Genomic DNA, 13,305 nt, shown 5'->3' with positions numbered 1-13,305 from the left:
TACGATTGTGCTCGGACCTCTTTGATAAATGGCAAAGAAAGGTAAATTTATTTAATCAGTAGCTTGCATGGACCTTAATGAGAGTGTGTGGTATAAATGCTAATGTAATGGGACATTATGATTAGTACAGGTGTCAGAGATTATGGGGGGAAGGCAGTGGAATGGGGTTAGGAGGGAGAGATAGATCAGCCATGATTGAATGGCAGAGTGGACTTGATGGGCTGAATGGCCTAATTCTACTCCTATTCCTTATGATCTTATGACTTTATAGAAACATAGAAACATAGAAAATAGGTGCAGGAGTAGGCCATTCGGACCTTCGAGCCTGCACCGCCATTCAATATGATCATGGCTGATCATCCAACTCAGTATCCCGTACCTGCCTTCTCTCCATACCCCCTGATCCCTTTAGCCACAAGGGCCACATCTAACTCCCTCTTAAATATAGCCAATGAACTGGCCTCAACTACCTTCTGTGGCAGAGAATTCCACAGGTTCACCACTCTCTGTGTGAAAAAAAACGTTCTCATCTCGGTCCTAAAAGACTTCCCCCTTATCCTTAAACTGTGACCCCTTGTTCTGGACTTCCCCAACATCGGGAACAATCTTCCCGCATCTAGCCTCTCCAACCCCTTAAGAATTTTATATGTTTCAATAAGATCCCCCCTCAGTCTTCTAAATTCCAGCGAGTACAAGCCTAGTCTATCCAGTCTTTCTTCATATGAAAGTCCTGCCATCCCAGGGATCAATCTGGTGAACCTTCTCTGTACTCCCTCTAAGGCTAGAATGTCTTTCCTCAGATTAGGAGACCAAAACTGCACAGAATACTCCAGGTGCGGTCTCACCAAGGCCCTGTACAACTGCAGCAGAACCTCCCTGCTCCTATACTCAAATACTCTTGATGAGTATTTGTATATAATCTGACATCCAGCATTCCAACACCTTTCCACATTCTCACGCTTAGTTACCAGACCAAAAATCATGTTCCAGACCAAATACTGCCATTCCATTTCAGTTAATCACTTGTGGCACATTTAATCTATTTGGAGCGGTTCCTGCCTTTGGAATATTCCAGGTTTATAGTGAACATTTGCAGACCATGCACGAACCGGAAACATGAACCAGAAGTTCCAGAGGAACTTCCCTTCCTTTTAAGACTGGGAACGTTTACTCATCACTCACCCCTGTAGGATCAATACAATATTCAGTCAGTCGAGTCTTCGCAAATCTAAAGAAAAGATTGCACCATAAGCTGTAGCAATCTTACTTGTTATTGAAATGCAAAATGCTCATTAAACCTAAAAGAACAATGGAATGGGTGGCACGGTGGCGCAGCGGTAGAGTTGCTGCGTCCCAGCGCCAGAGACCCGGGTTCGATCCTGACCACGGCTGCTGACTGTACGGAGTTTGTACGTTCTCCCCGTGATGTATGTGAGTCTTTCCCCGGGTGCTCCGGTTTCCTCCCACACTCCAAAGATGTACAGCTCTGTAGGTTAATTGGCTTGGTAAATTTGTAAATTGTCCCTAGTGTGTGCAGGATAGTAATTAAGTGCGGATTCAGTGGGCCGAAGGGCCTATTTCCGTGCTGTGTCTCTAAACTAAACTAAAAAAGAATTAAGTAAAGCAGCATGTGAATTTCTTGAAATGGCCTTAAAACTGCTTTCGTTTTTACATCTTGAACTGGCTTTTAACTTCTCTTGGGACTTTTTAAAAGTAAGTTAAATTCTTCGGATAATCTGTATTACAAACATCGCCTCAAGATGAAGGAACAGCAGATGTTGGAAATAATATTATACTGATGGTATTGCATGCACATCTATTCCTGTTGATAAGATTCCAAACTATTTATTCATACAAATTATGTGTATAAAATCATGAGAGGAATAGATTGGGTAGATGCACAGAGTCTCTCTCCCAGAGTAAGTGAATCGAGATAACATAGGTTTAAGGTGTAGGGACAAAGATTTAATAGGAATCTGAGGGGTAACTTTATAACACAAAGGGTGGTGGGTGCATGGAACGAGCTGCCGGAAGAGTTAGTTGAGGCAGGGACTATCCCGACATTTAAGAAACAGTTAGACAGGTACATGGATTGACAATAGACAATAGACAATAGACAATAGGTGCAGGAGTAGGCCATTCAGCCCTTCGAGCCAGCACCGCCATTCAATGCGATCATGGCTGATCACTCTCAATCAGTACCCCGTTCCTGCCTTCTCCCCATACCCCCTGACTCCGCTATCCTTAAGAGCTCTATCCAGCTCTCTCTTGAAAGCATCCAACGAACTGGCCTCCACTGCCTTCTGAGTCAGAGAATTCCACACCTTCACCACTCTCTGACTGAAAAAGTTCTTCCTCATCTCCGTTCTAAATGGCCTACCCCTTATTCTTAAACTGTGGCCCCTTGTTCTGGACTCCCCCAACATTGGGAACATATTTCCTGCCTCTAATGTGTCCAATCCCCTAATTATCTTATATGTTTCAATAAGATCCCCCCTCATCCTTCTAACTTCCAGTGTATACAAGCCTAATTGCTCCAGCCTTTCAACATACGACAGTCCCGCCATTCCGGGAATTAACCTAGTGAATGACTCGATGGAGGGTTTGGAGGGATATGGGCCAAACGCAGGCAGGTGGGACTAGTGCAGCTGGGACATGTTGGTTGGTGTGGACAAGTTGGGGTGAAGGGCCTATTTCCACACTGTATCACTCTATGCCTCTAAATAGATCAATGCATTGCAGTGAGGCCTCCACACATTGAGGAATGTCTTGAGTCAGAGGTGGTGGGGGCCAAGTCAGTGGATATTTTTAAGGAGAAAAAGATAGATTCTTGATTAGTAAGGGTGTCAGGGGTTATGGGGAGAAGGCAGGAGATTGGGGTTAGGAGGGAGAGATAGACCAGCCATGATTGAATGGCGGAGTAAACTTGATGGGCCGAATGGCCTAATTCTGTCCCTATCACTTATGACCTTATGACCTTAGTGCGTCATAGGGTCGCAGTCATCGAGTCATTCAGCGCAGAAACAGACCCTTCAGCCCAACACATCCATGCTGGCCACGTTGACTAACTGAACTAGTTCCACTTGCATGCAGTGGCCATATCCTTTCAACCCTTTCCTAATAATGTACCCGTCTAAGTGTCTTTTAAATGAGGTAATTGTACCCATTTTCACCACTTCTTCTGACAATGGCAGAAAAACCTGCCCCTCAGCTCCCTTTTAAATCTTTCCCCCCCTCGTCTTAAATTTCTGCCCCCCAGTTTTAGACTGCCCTACCCTGGAGGAAAAGGCTGGCTGTTCAACGTACCAGCGCCCCTCATGATGTTGTACATCTCTGTAAGTTTACTTTCGTTTTGTTTAGAGATGCAGCGTGGAAATGGGCCCTTCGGCCCACTGGGTCCACGCCGACCAGCGATCCCGGCACATTCGTTCTCTCCTACACGCCAGGGACAATTTACAGAGGCCGATTGTCCCACAAACCTGCGCATCTTTGGGATGTGGGGGGAAGCTGGAGCACCAGGAGGAAACCCACGCGGTCAGAGGGAGAACAAGGAGATTCCGTACAGACAGCAGCCAAGGTCAGGATGGAATCCGGGTCTCTGGCGCTGTAAGGCGGCAACTCTACCACTGATCCAGCGTGCCATGCCTAGTTCAACCTCAATCTCTTACACTCCAGGGAAAGAAAATATTCCCGGCCTATCTAGCCTCTCCTTGTGAATCGAAACCTCCAAACCCAAGAACGACCTCGTAAATCTGTTTTGCATCCTTCCCAGGTTAATGACATCCTTCCTAAAGCAGAGTGACCAGCATTGTACACAATACTCCAAACGTGTCCTGATTGCTGTAACATGATATCCCAGCTCCTGTGCAGAATTCCCCGACTGATGAAGGTTATTAAGTGATTGGAGCAGAATTAGGCCATTTGGCCCATCAAGTCTACTCCGCCATTCAATCATGGCTGATCTATCTCTCCCTCCTAACCCCATTCCCCTGCCTTCTCTCCATAACCCCTGACAACCTTTGGTAAGTCCTCAGGTACAAAGTCTAAAGGTAACTCCTTTGACATTTATATTTTCATGGCATTGGAAGGGATTGTGGCTGCATCGTTGCATATTTATCGTGTTTCTTTTCGAATGCCTTCTCTGATCCAAACCTAACTAACAAACTCGCCCTCAATCTCGACAATCATCTCAGGCCTTAGGACACTTTCAAGTCCTGCCCTGGTTTGTTCCGGCACGATGTGACAGCTTGTGGTTATTGAAAATGTGGATAGAACAGTGTCCTCTGGAAGCTTTGGTGTTGAATTGTGCCACGTGCCACAAAGGGCGGCACGGTGGCGCAGCAGTAGAGCTCCGGCCTCACAGCGCCAGAAACCCGGGTTCGATCCTGATTCCGGGTGCTTGTCTGCACGGAGTTTGTACGTTCTCCCCTTGACTGCGTGGGTTTTCTCCGGTTTCTTCCCACACTCCAAAGACGTACAGGTTTGTAGGTTAATTGGCTTCAGTAAAGATTGTAAATTGTCCCTAGTGTGCAGGATAGTACCAGTGTACATGGGGGATCGCTGGTCGGCGCGGACTCAGTGGGCTGAAGGGCCTGTTTCCGCACTGCAGGGCGGCACGGTGGCGCAGCGGTAGAGTTGCTGCCTTACAGCGAATGCAGCGCCGGAGACTCAGGTTCGATCCTGACTACGGGTGCTGTACTGTACGGAGTTTGTACGTTCTCCCTGTGACCTGCGTGGGTTTTCTCCGAGATCTTCGGTTTCCTCCCACACTCCAAAGACGTACAGGTTTGTAAGTTAATTGGCTGGGCAAATGTAAAAATTGTCCCTAGTGGGTGTAGGATAGTGTTAATGTGCGGGGATCGCTGGGCGGCACGGACCCGGTGGGCCGAAGGGCCTGTTTCTGCGTGGTATCTCTAAATCTAAAATCTAAATCTGTATCTCTAAACTAAACTCAACTAAACTAAAATGTTCCCAGTACAAATGGTTTACATAATTGACAGCATTCACCCAAAATAGTTCTTTTCATCTTTGGGAAAATGTTTATTTTGGGAAATTTCTATTGTTATCACAAAGTGGCCTGTGAATTTGCTGACAAATTCTCAAATGATTAGAACTGGAGTAAATCAAAGGGTGAGGAAGAATGACCTGAAGTAAATAAATGATATTAAATAGAACTAATTCTCAACAGTGCCAATTTTCCAAGATTGTAGCACTAATGTTTACGATGTGGGATGTTTAAAAATAAGCAGGAACGGCAGGAAATAATGGAGAGTTGTTCGCTGCCAGGATCCATTTCGCAAACACAAACAGAACGTAAAAGAATACCAATTTTCTCCAATCTGCATTAATTGACTTAGAAATTGACTTAGAAACATTTTGCAACCCATTACTTCTGCAGCAATGTGCTTATACTTTTTTGTTGTTTTTTTAGTTTAGTTTAGAGATACAGCGTGGAAACAGGCCCTTCGGCCCACCGAGTCCGCGCCGACCAGCGATCCCTGCACACTAACACTACCCTACACACACTAGGGACAATGTACATTTACAACAGGCCAATTAACCTACAAACCTGTACGTCTTTGGAGTGTGGGAGGAAACCGAAATTGAAGATCTTGGAGAAAATCCACGCAGGTTACGGGGAGAACGTACAAACTCCGTACCATACCCGTAGTCAGGATCGAACCCGGGTCTCTGGCGCTGTAATACAGCAACTCTACTGCTGCGCCACCGTGCCATTCTGCAATGGCTGCAAGTAAGGATTTCATTGTTCCATCGCTGGTAAATATGACAATTAAATACACGAAGATGGACACAAAAAGCTGAAGTAACTCAGCAGCCCAGGCAAAAACTCTTGGTTGTCAGGGTCACAAGCCCATGTTGGTTTGGAATACGTAAAACGGACAAAGCCCACCAACATGGACATAGGATGCATTAAAACTGGAGTCCTTACCTCTCACAAATAAATAGATCTGGCTTTCATTGGTTGCAGGAGTGGCGTATTTACAGGTGTAGTACCCAGTATCGTTTCGATCAGCGTTCCTTAGAAACATGGTGCTGCAAAAATACTTCCTCTTGGCACCGCACCTGAACTTGGTTACCTGCAGTCTTCCTGTTGTAGCATTAGGATGGTTGGAATCAAACCAGCCCACAGACGCCTGGCCCCTGTTGTTAAATAATAACAAGCTCAATTAGTCATAGGCAAAAAAAGCCACATCAACGTGTACATCACCTTTTGGTTTAGCTTAGTTTAGTTTAGTTTATTGTCACGTGTACCGAGGTACAGTGAAAAGCTTTTGTTGCGTGCTAACCAGCCAGCGGAAAGTCGATACATGATTACAATCGATCCATTTACAGTGTGTAGATACATGATAAGGGAATAAGGTAAAGCCAACAAAGTCCGATCAAGGCTGGTCTGAGGATCGCCAATGAGGTAGATGGTAGTTCAGCACTGCTCTCTGGTTGTGGTAGGATGGTTCAGTTGTCTGATAACGGGGTACTGATTGAGAATGATCAGCCGTGATCACATTGAATGGCGGTGCTGGCTCGAAGGGCCGAATGGCCTCCTCCTGCACCTATTGTCTATTGTCTATAACAGCTGTGAAGAAACTGTCCCTGAATCTGGAGGTGTGCGTTTGTCTGATGGGAGAGAGGAGAAGGGAGCGGCCAGTTTAATTTTCATTTTAATTTCACTTTAATGTTTTAAATCTTAAGCACCAGTTTAGTTTAGTTCAGAGATACAGCGCGGAAACAGGCCCTTCGGCCCACCGGGTCCGCGCCGACCAGCGATCCCCGCACACTAACACTATCCCACCAGGGACAATTTTTACATTTATTCCAAGCCAATTAACCTACAAACCTGCGCGTCTTTGGAGTGCGGGAGGAGACCGAAGATCTCGGAGAAAACCCACGCAGGTCACGGGGAGAACGTACAAACTCCGTACAGACGGCGCCCGCAGTCGGGATCGAACCCGGGCCTCCGGCGCTGCATTCGCTGTAAGGCGGCAACTCTACCGCTGCGCCACCGTGACATTAAATCTTTTTCACCAAAGTAGTTTAGTTGAAGCCCCCACTGCTCTCTGTGTACAAACCTTGCCCCAGCACATCTCCATTAAACCGTCCTCCTCTCTCCTTATAGCTGTGCCCTCAAATGTTGGACACTTCCACCCTGGGACAAAGTTCGCAAGTTCAGAATTGTAGGAGCAGAATTAGGCCATTCAATAGACAATAGACAATAGGTGCAGGAGGAGGCCATTCGGCCCTTCGAGCCAGCACCGCCATTCAATGTGATCATGGCTGATCATTCTCAATCAGTACCCCGTTCCCGCCTTCTCCCCATACCCCCTGACTCCGCTATCCTTAAGAGCTCTATCCAGCTCTCTCTTGAATGCATTCAGAGAATTGATCCACTGCCTTCTGAGGCGGAGAATTCCAGCCCATCAAGTCCACTCCGCCATTCAATCATGGTTCTGACTGTCTACCCTATTGATGCCTCTCATAATTGGATGAATTTCCATCAAGTCTCTATTCAACCTACGCTCTCCAGAGAAAGATTCAATTATTACCATTTCCCCCCCCCTCCCCCCCCCAAAAAGATACTGCCTGGTGTGTGGCAAAGTGGCAGTGAGTGGACTTTTGGATTGTACTTTTAATTTCTCCAACCCGACAGTGGTTTCATTGGTCAAACCTACAAGAAGGGAGAATACCAACATCTGACCCAGGTGGTACGATGTGTAGAAAGGAACTGCTGATGCTGCTTTACACCGAATATAGGCACAAAGTGCTGGAGGAACTCAGCGGGTCAGGCGGCATCTCTGGAGAAAAAGGATAGGTGACGATTCGGGTCGGGACCTCCCTCCTTCAGACCAAAAGCAGAGGAGGGGAAACTCCAAAGACGTACAGGTATGTAGGTTAATTGGCTGGGCAAATGTGAAAATTGGCCCTAGGGTGTGTAGGATAGTGTTAGTGTGCGGGGATCGCTGGGCGCCGCGAACCCGGTGGGCCGAAGGGCCTGTTTCCGCGCTGTATCTCTAAATCTAAATCTAAAAACTGGAGGTAGGAAAAGGCCAGAACAAACCAGGGCAGGCAAATGATGACCAAGGAAGGGTGGAGCCCACAATGGCCCATTGTTGGCTGGGGAAGAGGTGATAACGAAGGGACACAGGGATGCGAACAGTGGAATGCAGGGGTTAATTGAAATAGTGCAATGTGACCGTTCACACACACACTTTCCCATGCAGTGTGTTTTCCAATGGGATGCACAACTACAGTTCCATCAAAGGCTTCCCAACTCAGGAAGTCAGTCTAAAAATAAATATCCAGCACAATGTGAAGAGACTACACACAATAGCTAGCAGTGTCGTGGGCCTGGTACATTTTGCTTATAATAAGTAAATTAATTTCAGAAGAATGACTGGAATGATTTGTTACATAATAATCAGAACAAAGAAACAAGCAATTCATTCCTTCCAATTAATTTTGTTTCTCTTGTGCTCCTCGCCAAATTAAAAGTGCGTCGAACACATTTCCCTCTGCTTGCATTCACGCTAAATATGAATTTCTGCACAAAGTATGTCAAGGAAATCTTTTAATCTTGACCTTACTCCACGGAGGAGTCATCAAATTTTTTCCACAGCTTGATCGCGAGTGAACTGTGGTGTTTATTGGAGTATTGCGTGCTGTTCAGGCGGCCCCCATTGCAAGCAAGAGGTGGCGGCTTCGGAAATGAGGCAGGGGGAGGTTTATCAGAAGGATGCCTGGACTAGAGAGTAATAATGAGGCAGGGGGAGGTTTATCAGAAGGATGCCTGGACTAGAGGGTATTCGCTACAGGTATAAACTGTGGCCCCCAGAACAAGGGGACACACAGTTTAAGGATAAGGGGTAGGCCATTTAGAACTGAGATGAGGAAAAACTTTTTCAGTCAGAGAGTTGTGAATCTGTGGAATTCTCTGCCTCAGAAGGCAGTGGAGGCCAATTCTCTGAATGCATTCAAGAGAGAGCTAGATAGAGCTCTTAAGGATAGCGGAGTCAGGGGGTATGGGGAGAAGGCAGGAACGGGGTACTGATTGAGAATGATCAGCCATGATCACATTGAATGGCGGTGCTGGCTCGAAGGGCCGAATGGCCTCCTCCTGCACCTATTGTCTATTGTCAATTGTCTATTAATGTGGGTTGTTATCCCTGGAACGTCAGAGGTTGAGGGGGAGACTCGATAGATGTATATAAAATTATGTGAGGCATCGATATGGTAGACAGTCAAAACCTTTTCCCTAGGGTGGAAGTGCACAACATTAGAGGGCATTGCAATAAGGTGAGAGGGGAGTTTAACGGAGCTGTATATATATGTGTGCGTGTATATATATGTGCGTGTGTGCGTATATCTATATATATATATACACACACACACACACACACACACACACGCACACACACACACATATATATATATATATATATATGTATATATATATCCAGATCCATTAAACCATACATATTATTGTAGCGACTCCTGAGAGTTAATTATAAATATAAATATTATTATTGCATATATATGTGTGTGTGGGTGTTTTCAGGGTTCAAGGTTTGTTTATTGTCACGTGCACCAATTAAGGTACAGTGAAATTCAGATTGCCACACAGCCACACCAATAAAGAGCAACAAGACACCCAAATATATAGTTAACACGACCATCCACCACAGCGACTCCCCCACATTCCTCACTGTGACGGAAGGCAGAAAGAACTTCCATCTTCTTCCCTTCTTTGTTCTCCCGCGGTCGGGGCACTCGAACCTTCCGTTGACGGGACGATCTTGGCTCCTGCAACTGGCGGTCGGGCCCTCCGCATCGGGGCGATCTCAGCTCCTCGCGCCGCGCGATCGGACTCCCGACTGTGAGTGTGTGCATATATACATACAAAATGCTATATATATGTGTGTGTGTGTGTGTGTGTGTGTGTGTGTGTGTGTGCGTGTGCATATATACATACAAAATGCTATATATATATATGTGTGTGTGTGTGTGTGTGTGTGCATATATACATACAAAATGCTATATATATTTATGTGTGTGTGTGTGTGTGTGTGTGTGCATATATATATACAAAATGCTTTATATATATGTGTGTGTGTGTGTGTGTGTGTGTGTTGTGTGTGCGTGTGCATATATATATACAAAATGCTATATATATATATATGTGTGTGTGTGTGTGTGTGTGTGTGCGTGTGCGTGAGCATATGTACATACAAAATGCTATATATATATGTGTGTGTGTGTGTGTGTATACATATATATATGTATATATATATGTGTGTATATATGAAGTATATATATATATACATACAAAGTACAACATATATATATATATATTAAATACAAAACAGAGGAATCTGCCTGCCTTTCTGTTAGTTAGGACTTTATCTACCTGTTATCAAGCTCATCTCCATTTGAAATCAAACCAGTTAAAGAATCACAAATGTTTGCTCACAATACCATTATGCATGCAAAACAACGTTTTCATTGTACCCCGGTGCACATGACAATAAGAAACCTTAACCGAACAAGACTACAAGACATAGGAGCAGAGTTAGGTCATTTGGCCCATCGAGTCCGTTCAGCCGTTCAATCATGGCTGATCTATTTTCTGCTCTCAAGCCCATCCTCCTACCTTCTCCCCATAGCTTTTGACAGCCTTACTATTCAAGCCTCCACCGCCATCTGTAATCATGAATCCCACAGATTCACCACCCTCTGGCTGAAGAAACCTCTCCACAGAGGACAGACACAGAGTGCTGGAGTGACTCAGGGGGTCGGGCAGCATCTCTGGAGACTGAAGAACGGTCCCAACCCGAAACACCACCCACCCTTTTTGCTCTAGAGATGCTGCCTGACCCGCTGAGTTACTCCGGCACTTTGTGTCTGTCTTTGATATAAACCAGCGTCCATAGTTATCTGTTTCTACATTTTCTCCACAGAGAGAAGGGAAGAGAGGAGCAAAAGAAGATAAAATATAGGTTATTGCAAAAGCCTTCTCCATTAAATGGGAGTAACCGTTTCTGTAAAAAATGAGAGATTGAGGTACTGAAAACACGATAACATCCCAAAAGTATTTATTAGTGAGGAGGACTCTTAACCCGACTTAAATTTACGTTCCATTCTTGGAAAGTATTTTGTGAAAACAGTTTTGGGGAACTTCATGAAAGATGAATATAACTCTGCAGGTCTCATAGGGATCATCTACCATCCTTCCCAGAGCCGATCCAACCAGAAAATAAATCAATCAATTATTCCCTCTTCAACCTCAAAGAAGCTGAACTACATAGACTATTATTGTTATTATTGCACTATTATTGTTTGCTTGTGTTTTATGTGTGGGTGCGCGTGTATGTATATACAGTATAAATATTATATATATGTATGTGTGTATGTGTATATAAGATCGACACAAAAAGCTGAAGTAACTCAGTGGGACAGGCAGCATCCCTGGAGAGAAAGAATAGGTGACGTTACGGGTCGAGACCCTTCCCCAGACTAGTTAGGGATCAGGGAAACGAGAGATACAGACGACGATGTAGAGAGATAAAGAACAATGAATGAAAGATACGCAAAAAAAGTAACGATGACAAAGGAAACAGGCCATTGTTAGCTGTTTGTTGGGTGAGAACGAGAAGCTGGTGCAACTTGGGTGGGGGAGGGATGGAGCGAGAGGGAATGCCGGGGTTACGAAGTCAACCTTACGAAGAGAAATCAAAATTCATATATTCATTTGCGTTTACACACACACACATATTTATATATATATATCGGTGCATATAACTGATATTCACTGTAAATAGCTCGATTGTAATCATGTTTTGTGTGTCTGCTAACTGGTTAGCACGCAACAAAAAGCTTTTCACTGTACCTCAGTACACGTGACAATGATTTTTTTTTAGATTTAGATTTAGAGATACAGCGCGGAAACAGGCCCTTCGGCCCACCGGGTCCACGCCGCCCAGCGATCCACGCACACTAACACTATCCTACACCCACTAGGGACAATTTTTTTAACATTTGCCCAGCCAATTAATCTACATACCTGTACGTCTTTGGAATGTGGGAGGAAACCGAAGATCTCGGAGAAAACCCACGCAGGTCACGGGGAGAACGTACAAACTCCGTACAGACGGCGCCCGTAGTCAGGATCGAACCTGAGTCTCCGGCGCTGCATTCGCTGTAAGGCAGCAACTCTACCGCTGCGCCACCGTGCCGAATGAGCCAAATGAGCCACACTGAACTGAGTATGTGTTTCTATATACACACACACACACTGAATGTTTTTTCTCTCACTTTTTTCCTCGTTTATTATCTTGTTTACAGAGTACCATGTTTACATATTCTGTTGTGCTGCTGCAAGGAAGAATTTCATTGTTCTATCTAGGACCACATGACAATAAAACTCTGTTGGCTCTCTGGTCATGTTGATGTTAAACGGTTGCTGTGAATTAACACAGATTGCTCTTTAAAAGTAATTTACCACATCAAGCACTTTGAGCCGTTTAAGTGTGCCAAAAAAACTTTGGCATTTGTAATTAATTATCCATAAATGGTTCGAAGCCACAGTGAGGAAAAAGAAACTGTGAAGTATAATTTAACACAAGTTGCTGGTTGAGTTGGACGCTGAGTTTTATAATGTTTTATGCTTGGAACGTAGCTACCAATTAACCTCACCACAGAACGTCGGGACTGTTCTGTACCAGTGCTTTAACTTTCTAGTGAAATGATTTATGTTCTCATTCAAACTCTTCCTCAGAAAAGTAAATGTTGTTCCGTCAGTACACTCCTTAGAAATGTGCGCTATTCTACGTTTAAATCGCTGCATCGTTTAGAGTCACGGAGCCATACAGCATAGAAACAGGCCCTTCGGCCCAGCTTACCCGTGCCGACCAATGACCGATGACCAAGCTGGGGAGCGTTTTAAAAAAGGGCGTCACGGTGGCGCAGCCGTAGAGTTACATCCTTACAGCGCTTGCAGCACCGGAGACCCGTGCTTTACCAGTCAAAGTGGACAGATGAATATATCCAGATCCAGAGCAAGCAAGATCGTGAGGGACCCCTGCCACCCCAGCAACGGACTGTTCCAGATGCTACGATCAGGCAAACTCCTCCGCTATCACGCTGTGAAAACGGAGAGGATGAGACGGAGTTTCTTCCCACAGGCCATCAGGACTGTTAACTTTTATAACTCCAGGGACTAAATTTTGTCTTCTCTATATGAACTTATTAACTTTATTTATATGCTGTAACTGTAATTCTTTTTTGTGCACAATC

At 45.0% G+C, this 13,305-nt stretch overlaps 1 protein-coding gene across 2 annotated transcripts in view; it reads right to left on the bottom strand.

Annotated features, from left to right (window-relative positions):
- The window catches only part of kdrl (kinase insert domain receptor like), a 234,052-nt gene that overhangs the window by 115,382 nt on the left and 105,365 nt on the right, over nt 1-13,305 (bottom strand). For both annotated transcript variants that reach the window (XM_078412567.1, XM_078412568.1), the window contains one exon: nt 5,951-6,162. In XM_078412567.1, coding sequence (XP_078268693.1) covers nt 5,951-6,162 — 212 coding nt within the window. The remainder of the gene's footprint in view (nt 1-5,950; nt 6,163-13,305) is intronic.

This window comes from Rhinoraja longicauda, chromosome 15 (genome assembly GCF_053455715.1).
Source record: "Rhinoraja longicauda isolate Sanriku21f chromosome 15, sRhiLon1.1, whole genome shotgun sequence".
Classification (NCBI taxonomy): domain Eukaryota; kingdom Metazoa; phylum Chordata; class Chondrichthyes; order Rajiformes; family Arhynchobatidae; genus Rhinoraja; species Rhinoraja longicauda.
The sequence above is the reverse complement of the archived record's forward strand: the minus strand, read 5'-3'. Positions and strand labels throughout refer to the sequence as shown.